The sequence below is a fragment of the Momordica charantia genome, assembly GCF_013281855.1.
Source record: "Momordica charantia cultivar OHB3-1 chromosome 6 unlocalized genomic scaffold, Mcharantia_2.0 BLBB01000006.1, whole genome shotgun sequence".
Lineage (NCBI taxonomy): Eukaryota > Viridiplantae > Streptophyta > Magnoliopsida > Cucurbitales > Cucurbitaceae > Momordica > Momordica charantia.
The window spans coordinates 8,767,626-8,776,683 of record NW_028275164.1 but is presented as its reverse complement, the minus strand read 5'-3'; the positions used below and the strand labels follow the sequence as shown (position 1 = coordinate 8,776,683).

Below are 9,058 nucleotides of genomic sequence, written 5' to 3'. Positions count from 1 at the left end.
TCTTGATTTTGTAATTGGTCCAACTCCTTGGTTTATATCAGAGTGATTTTGGTGTAAAATCACTTTCCTTCCATTCATTATCTTTAGCAAATTAAAAAGTTGATTTTAGAAAAACTTAAAATCATTTTAACTTAAATGATAATTTTGAAAAATCAATTATACTTTGAATCTTTTTTTTTTTCAAAATTACTCATTCTACCATGATTCCCACACACCCTAAGTGTCTTCACTCACCAATTTTTCTTAAACTCGCATGTTAGCTCAACATCAATTTTATTGGACCAAAACTATATATTCAAATCCTCTAAAGTACTATTGAGAGAAAGAGATTGAAAAATGTTATACTAATTCAACAGCACAAGAGAAGTTGAAAAAATATGAGAGATCAAATGAAGCAAATTCTTACATAATTTCAGCAGTAAATGAAATCACTTGCTGGCCTAATTGATTATATACACACAACAATCACACACTGAAGTCTTTAACCAACATTTTTTTTATACCCATTTCTTCTTTTTCTCTCTCTCTACAACTAGGTGATCTTCTCCTCTGATCTCAATGGCCCTTTTAGTTTGGACCTCCATTCTAATCCTCCCTATCCCAAAATGTCTGTTCTAACATCTTCAAGTGGTGAGAAAGGAAAAAAAATATATGAAAATTTAAGAGTTTCTCCCCTGTATCCAATTCTGATAGCGATAATCAATCGGCTTTCGATGTTGTTTGTGATTCATCTACCCTCGTTACTTAGATGCAATGATCCGTCTCTCATTAACTTTAGGCTTAGACTGTTGAATCTTTCCCGCGAATATTGTCTTGATGCTTTTCGCCAATCCGTACCCGCCGTCATCATGGCTACAAACTCCTCGTAGCTTATACGTCCATCCTGAAAGAAATGAACGAGAAAATAATATATATTTTTGATAAGAAACAAAGCTTTCATTGAAAAATATGAAAGAATATATGATGGGGCATATATAAAATATGTCTACCAAAACAAGATCAACCTACAAGAAGGGAACTCAATCTAAAAGAATGACATCTAAATGAAAAAGACTTAGAAACAGGCATCCACAAAGAGGTATTAAATCCAGCTAGATCCCAAACTTCCCTCCAAGACCTCTCCACCTCCTAAAACTCCTACTACTTCTCTTGCTCCAAATACCCTACAAAATAACAAAGAAAAAAAAAGAAGCAAAATAGCAAAGAAAAAAAAAGAAGCCGGGCACAACAGGGCCCCTCTATCCCGAAAAGGGGGCAAAGCAAAACCTCCTTCACCATCGCCCTACACACCCTATTACAAGCCAAGGACACTCCAAAAATCTCTAGGAACCTGCCCGATCGGGAAGGTGTGGGATTAGTGTGAGTAGTTCATGGACATAATGCAAGTAGGTCCTAAAGAAACGATTGTATTCAGCTACAAATACTGACCTTATCTGTGTCCACATCATGCATGATGGCACTGATAACCTCCTCGCCATTCGTTTCATCATCATCGTTTAGTGCATTTCGAAGCTCTTCGATCTCTATGTACCCACTCTGGTTTTGATCAAAGAACGAAAACGCTTTGTGCAGGTGTTCATCATTGGCCATCTTTTTAAGATGAACCGAAACCGCGACAAATTCTCCGTAATTCAATGTCCCATCACCATCAAGATCAGCCTGTCATAGTTGTACACTTTGCTTAGGATAACAATAACAACCAGAAACTTGCCCCTCCTATGTTTTACAACAATGAAAACCAGATAGAACTACTGTGAGCTCATCTATTATGCAGGCAGACCAATATTCAGTGGTTACATTATACTGTTCTTCACTTCCTCCACATGTTTTTTCATCAAGTAAAGTAAGAAAATCCGAGTATAAAGTTCAAATTAAGATGACGAATGATTATGCAGAGTTAAGAGCACAGACCCATGTGTTGTAATATTGTTTTGAGGACAGTGGCCAAAAGCTAGATGGAGTTAGGAAGAGAAGAATGCTTACAGATTCGACGAGTATCTGAAGATCGGGGTCGGGAATCTGCTGACCGAGCTTTTGTAATCCTACACGAAGCTCCTCAAGGTTTATCTTCCCTCTTTTGCCAGTATCCATCATTTCAAATGCCTCCTTGATTCCAGCCACTTCCTCTACTGATAAATGCTCGGCAATAACCTGATGTAAAAAAATTCAAATATTAGACATAAAGCTACTTTGATATTAAATATTCAGCAAGAATTCTCGAATCGTCGCAAAGTTTTATTCGTATTCAAGTTGTTATTACCCGTAGAGCTCTTTTCTTGAGCTTGTTCATTACTGAAAACTGCTTTAGCCTTGCTTTCACAGTCTCACCCAATGAAACATTTGGAGCCTTTTTGGCATTTTGTAACCATGGATGTTCTACATATGAACAAAAGGGAAAATCATTAAGAAGTGAAGCACTGAAGTGAGAAGCCAACATAATCTTCAGTCACTGAATAAAACTAGTACCAAGGACTTCTTGAGCGGTAAGTCGCCTTTTGGGGTCAGGATCAAGCATTTTCTTCACAAGGTCCTTTGCATTGTCGGAGACTATAGGCCAGGGGTCCCTCTTAAAATCGATTACCGAGCGAATGATAGCCTGCGCAACCCCCTGTTCGGTTTCTGGTTGCAAAAATATGAAGAAACTCAACCAAACAGAAACAGAGATGGATAAAAATCTTCATTTATATGCTTCCCTTATGAGAAAATGGAGAAGATTTTCCATAATGATTCTCCAACTCTATCCCTTACAGATATTAGGTGAAGAAAAAAAGAAGAAAATATATAAGTTATGAGAAACAAACCTGCCCAAAAAGGTGGGACACCACAAAGTAAAATATAGAGTATAACCCCAGCACTCCAGACATCAACTTCTGGACCATAGTTCCTTTTCAGGACCTCAGGCGCCATGTAATACGGACTTCCAACAATTTCGTTAAACCGCTCACCTAACGGGATCATAAATTTGTTATATTACACTTGCAGACATGAAAGCAACTGTGTAAGAGAGGTAAGAAGTAGTCATGCTGAATGGATCTAGAGGCCAATACCAGGTTTGAAGAACACCGATAACCCGAAATCAATTGTCTTTAACGGAGCTGTTTCCTTCTTATTTCCAAAGAGGAAGTTTTCAGGCTTGAGATCACGATGCATAACACCGTGTTTATGACACATCTGCATGGCAAAATGCATATAACTATATGAGCAAGTCATATTACTTCTCAATAAGCTCAACAAAGATGGAGGTATTGCCACCATCAACGATAAGTTTCAACCAGAATATGCAATCAATCGTGCAGCAGAATAGACATTTTGAAGTTGAAAACACAAAAAGGATATAAAGATTAGCAGCAACAAGGCAATAACATTGTTCCAAATATTAGTTATAAGTTATAGGTTAAACTACAAATTTAGTTGCTAAACTCTTACCCTTGTGTCCATTTATTTTTCCGGTAAACATCGTTAATTAAGTTAACCATAACAATTACATTTTTAGTTTTCTGCTTATTAAAATTATTCATACTTCTCAATCTATTGTAGTATGTTTTTTACCATTCTTACAAATATATCTGAATACCTAGCCAAATTTCAAAAAGAAAAACAAGTTTTTAAAAACATGCATTTTTTTTAGTTTTTAAAATTTGGCAGATTTTGAAAATGTAATTAAAAAAAAAGTAGATAACATAGCAAAAAGAAAAACACAAAGAGATAGATATAATGTTTATAAACTAAAATTTCAAAACTAAAAAACTAAAAGTTAAATAATTATCAAATAGGGCCTAAATAATTAGGTGACATGCCTATTAAAGAAATGTGGGCTAATTTGACATGATGTGACACAGAAATAACATAAGAAAGTGGACAACTAGATAAATCAAAGTGACATGGTCTATAAACAAGGATTTGATGTGTTGCTTTAGAGATAGGGTATGTTGCATGAGTCATTTTTTATCTTGTCCAGTCATCCAATTCTCCACTTCCTTTTACCATTTATGTAACACACCGTGCCACCAATACTTTCCCAAAGACATGCCTATGCTATCAACTTATCATTTAGTTTTTTAATACGAAACCACACTTCTATTGAGAAAAATGAAAAGAAGAACAAGGGCATACAAAAAAACAGTCCTACAAGAGGACGCCCACTAAAGAAAAGGGCTCTCATCCAAAAGAAAAACACCTAACTGATAATTACAAAAGACCTTAGAGATCGAACTCCACAATGAAATCATTTAGTTAACAACTATACAGAATCGTAATTCAAAGTTCAAATAAACAAAAATTATCTACAGTTCAGAAGCTAAATAAACGCAACAATCAAAGTTCAACGACTAAATCTGTAACTTAAACGTTAAACCCAAGTCATAATCAAATCAAACAACCAAAAGAAATATTATCAAGCGCCATGGAAACAGCTCAAGCTCACGAAGCAATAACAATCTTATCCTCGACCCTCCAAAAAAACAACTACAAGAACCACAAAGATGGACAAGAATACCTGAACAACTTCAACAATGGTCCGCATGACAGCTGCAGCAGCTCGCTCTGTGTAATGTCCCCTAGCAACAATCCTGTCGAACAACTCTCCACCTTCACACAGCTCCATCACAATATGAACAGCATGCTCATCCTCATAGGTGTCCTTCAGCGACACAATATTCGGGTGCTTAGGCAAATTCTTCATAATCTCAACTTCCCTCCTCACATCATCTATATCCACAGCCGTTCTCAGCTTCTTCTTCGAAATGGATTTGCAGGCGAGTTTCTCTCCAGTGGATAAATCAGTGCATAGATAAGTTATTCCAAATTCGCCTCTCCCGAGCTCGCTGCCCAGATCGTATTGAGCAGAAATGTCGCGGCCCGTCGGATCTTTCAACACCCAGTTCCCAACGCCATTGCCGTTGCTCACTACATAATCTGCTGCAAATGGGTTCGGCTTCTTGTTCTTCCCCTTGTGATGATTCTTCCCTGAAGGAGTGGCCGGCGTGGCGCAGCAATTCCCCATGAATCAGATCCTCGAGCTTTCAGAGGGTCTGATTTCTACACAGACTCTAACAACACCCAGTAAACGAAAAGGGGGAAACAGATCTCGATGTTACAAAATCTGCAAGACGATTGATTAAGACAGAAAAGTTTGATTGAATCGTGAGATATGATAAAGGGGAATCGAGATTTTAAAGGGGGATATTAGAGGGTATTTGAAAGCAATAGCTTAGAAAGAAACAAGAAAACACTTCATATGAATGTAGAAAGGGGGGAAAAACAACAACAGCCCGCAAATATCTTCCAGAATTATCCAAAAGCGAGAGAGGATGGCCTTGTCATGGACCAAACAAAAGGGAAAGAAAAAGAAAAAGAAAAAGTTAAAACGCTGAGTCTGAGAAAAGCAAATAGTAAGAAATTTTTCATAACGTTTGAAATACAACACACATAACAGAGAAGGAAGAAGAATAAGAAAATCCCAGAAAGCTCACCTGAAATCCAGGAACGAAGATCAAAATTTCTCCGAAAACACCCAGAAATCGAAATGGGTTTCTTCTGAATCTTCTGAAGAACTCAACGAGAGAGAGATTGAAAGAGTTGTTCCGGGGAAAGATTAAGAAGGGGAGGAAAAAAAACTCTTCAAAAGTGTGAATGCGCCATGGGTTCTCTGAGAGAGAGGTCAAAGCTCGTTCTGCAGAGACCCTCTCTCTCTCTCTCTCTCTCTCTCTCTCTCTCTCTCTCTCTCTCTCTCTCTCTCTCTCTGAGTTTCTCTCAATTCCAATTTCTCTCTCCTTGATTCATTGAAGAGAGAAAAGAAAACTCTTTTTTCTTCCCCTTTGTTTTCTCTCCCTTTCCCAATCAATGGGTGTATTTTTCCTCTCTTTCTCTATTAATTTATCTTTTGGAATTTGGTTTGGAGTTTTCAATTTCATGTACATTGCAAATTCTCCCAAGAATTATTATCATCACTTTGCTTAAATCAAAACAGATATATTCAATCAGACAAAACAAATGTCCCTCCCCAATTCCTGCAACTCCAACCAATTACATGTGAATGATCTTAAAGTATAGCCCAAAGTACCACCAATTACTTTGCAATACCATAAATTTAATATGTATTTTTCTAAAGTCGCAATTTTTATTTTTTCAATATGTATGACTTTTTGTTTGTGCTATTTATTTCGTATTATGCTGTTTTTGTAAATTTTTTTTAACTTCACGTTATTTTCCTTTAGCAAAATAAATATATGACGTGAAGATTTAAACCTATAACTTTTTCAACCAAAGAATCGATAAAAAAAGATTCCACCTATATTTTTTAAAATTGTGGAGTTTAAAATACAACTTTTGATTAATGTTATTTGTGCTGTTAACTTGTTTGATATATTTAATAATGCATGATTTGATTTTGTTATGTCATCTTATTAAAGTTATGCTATAATTTATTAGTTTGTTATATATTGATTATTGTTGCCAAATTTATTTAAAATACCTTTTTAGGCCGCCTCACTCAATAATTAAATAATTAATATTTTCTATATACTATCTTATACATACACATTAATGAGTGTGGAAGTAAATTTAAGTCCAACTCAACTAATTTGTTGGTTCAATTTTTGTTCCGGACGAAAATTAGATTTGTAACTACTTTTATAAAAATGCGTAAATTTAAATGATAAAGATACCCACTAAAATTTTTTGAAAAATAAAAATTCAATTCTTATGTATCTTTCAATAGCTTAGTTAGAATTCAATGTGTAACACAAAATACACTAATAATTTGGAATTAATCAAAGATATGTGCAGGCTAATATGATCATGACAATTATTTATTAAAAAAAAAGACTCCAAACAAATACTACAAGACACTTGTTTTATAAAATTAAACATTCTTTAGTTTCATTAATGCTTCAAAAGGCTTTTTTCTTTAGTTATTTATTTATTATTATTGTTGTTTTTTTTTATATTTTTGTTCTCACTTAAAAATTTAAAATGTTGCAATTGAATACTACAAAGGAAAAAAAAAAGTTGGGATTTGTTTTAAGTTTTAAACCAAACCCATATAAATATGGGGTTGAGAAGCCACCAATTGTTCAACACATGTACAGTTGGTTGGACTTTTTGGACTTTTCCATTCAAAATTTCTAAGATTTATGCAAAAAAGTAAATGTGGATAAAATCTTCTTCCCCAACTCATACAAAAGCTAGCTCCCCTCTTTGGTCACATTTTGCAACTACTTTTTGGACTTTTTTGTGCTCAACTAAAACTATGAAAAGTAATATATCAACATATTATACTTCACTATTTTATTATTTTTGTTAATTCCTTTTGACCCGACTAAATTGTTCAGGATCTAATAAGTTCAATATTAGTTTTTCAAGACGTTGATGAGTAAATGCGTCCACAATAATTAGGACAGATATCTCTTGTCCGAAAACTAGTGGTTTGCACATAATCTAGATTTACAAACTCTAAATCAAAATTTAATGAATTATCTTCCTAGAGTCGGCTAATGAAGTAATCATATGAATTGTAATCACGATTGAAATTACTGAAAAAGATTTGTTTGTCTAATTCATCTATAAATCTAAGAGATATATTTTATTAAATGGGTGTCTAAAGATTTGTTTGTCTAATTCATCTATAAATCTAAGAGATATATTTTATTAAATGGTATAGACACCCAGAGTATTTTTATATTTTAAAAGGAATTTTTTTTAGATCACTATTTTAAAATGATATATAATTTGGTTCAAGTTTTGAGAGTTTCGGCTTTTTTTTTCCTTTTTTTTACTAAGGATAGAGAGTTTACTCATAAAGTATTTGAATTTTTTTCAATTAAATACCTACTTGTTTGTGTTGAAATTGAATAAAATATGGTGATGTGAAGATCTTTAAATACTTTATTATTACTATTTTTTGATATAATAATATGTAGAATGTAGAAATTTGAACTCGTAATCTTTTGATGGGAGATAAATGTCTTTTAACAGTTGAGTTAAATTCAGGTTAACAAAAGATTTGATGTTGTTTTAATGTTAAATCACTGAAGGAACGAGTCTATATCAACCGTGTTTTTTTTTCTCTCTCCAGATATTGGAAATTTTCTAACCATTTCTATCGAACTCTTATCGGGAATTCTACGCATAAACCCTAAGCCTATTTGTGTTCACGCTAAGAAACACTTTTAATGAAAAGTGGCAAAATATTTTAGTTTTTCTTTTAATTTTCCAAAGTTTTTCTTGTTTTATTCTACCAAAGTTTTAATTACGTTGAAAGGGAAAAAAAAAAGATGAATCTTATAGTTTGATATCAAGATACAAATGAAACAAAAAGATTTGTCAATAAAGCGACCTCAACACCAACAAAAAAGTCAACAGCACAACTCAATCAGAGAAACAGCAAAAGAAATACCATAAATCTTACAAACGACATACAACATAATAACTAGTTTAATTTATATAAATATAAATATACTTGTGTTCATGTTTTCTCATTTTGATAGTAATGAGGAATATGCTCTCCCGTTCCATCTCAATTTCTAAAATTACATGACAAAATATAAATATTTTTTTTATCGATTTGAATATATAAAGTATTATGTACACTTTAATGTTGTAAATTATGACTCAATTGAATCAATCAATAATTTTTTTTTCATATATTTAATATTTAAATTCTCAATGGTTATGCATGTAACATTATATTATATTATATTATATATATATATTTTATGAAAATATATGTTCTTTATTGATTTCACGGGATTGGACCAACTTGAGACATGGCAAAAAAAAATTTAGCAAAATTAGCAAAATAGCAACCATGTTTTGGTTTTCAAATATAGCATTTTTTTAAAAAAAGAGACCCACATATTAAATGACAACATTGTCCTGCAGGCCCAAATCCAAGCTCATAAAACCCTACCTTTTGATTTCCCTCTGATTTCTATCTTATATAAATGTGATATACTATTTATATGATCGTTTGATATACTATTGAAATGACTGTTTGATATACTACCGAAATGACTGTTTGATATACTAATGATATGATTGTCTAATATACTATTGATAT

The 9,058-nt window shown here is 33.2% G+C and overlaps 1 protein-coding gene across 1 annotated transcript; it reads right to left on the bottom strand.

The window, feature by feature from the left end:
* Positions 1-367: 367 nt before the first annotated feature.
* Positions 368-5,825, bottom strand: LOC111021640 (calcium-dependent protein kinase 8). The gene is made up of 9 exons (XM_022298662.2): positions 5,472-5,825; positions 4,496-5,101; positions 3,048-3,171; positions 2,802-2,945; positions 2,467-2,619; positions 2,261-2,376; positions 1,984-2,151; positions 1,429-1,659; positions 368-883 (listed from the first exon to the last, which is right to left on the bottom strand). Exons 2-9 carry the CDS (start codon positions 5,000-5,002, stop codon positions 728-730), a joined length of 1,599 nt encoding a protein of 532 aa, XP_022154354.1. The 5' UTR covers positions 5,003-5,101; positions 5,472-5,825; the 3' UTR covers positions 368-727.
* Between the last annotated feature and the right edge of the window lie 3,233 nt (positions 5,826-9,058).

Coding starts and splice junctions, on each gene's coding strand:
- LOC111021640 (XM_022298662.2), bottom strand. CDS start 5,002: ATGGGGAATTGCTGCGCCACGCCGGCCACTCCTTCAGGGAAGAATCAT. Junction 3,172..4,495: donor CCATTGTTGAAGTTGTTCAG/GTATTCTTGTCC, acceptor TTTGCCATGCAG/ATGTGTCATAAACACGGTGT. Junction 2,152..2,260: donor TCAAGAAAAGAGCTCTACGG/GTAATAACAACT, acceptor TTTTTACATCAG/GTTATTGCCGAGCATTTATC.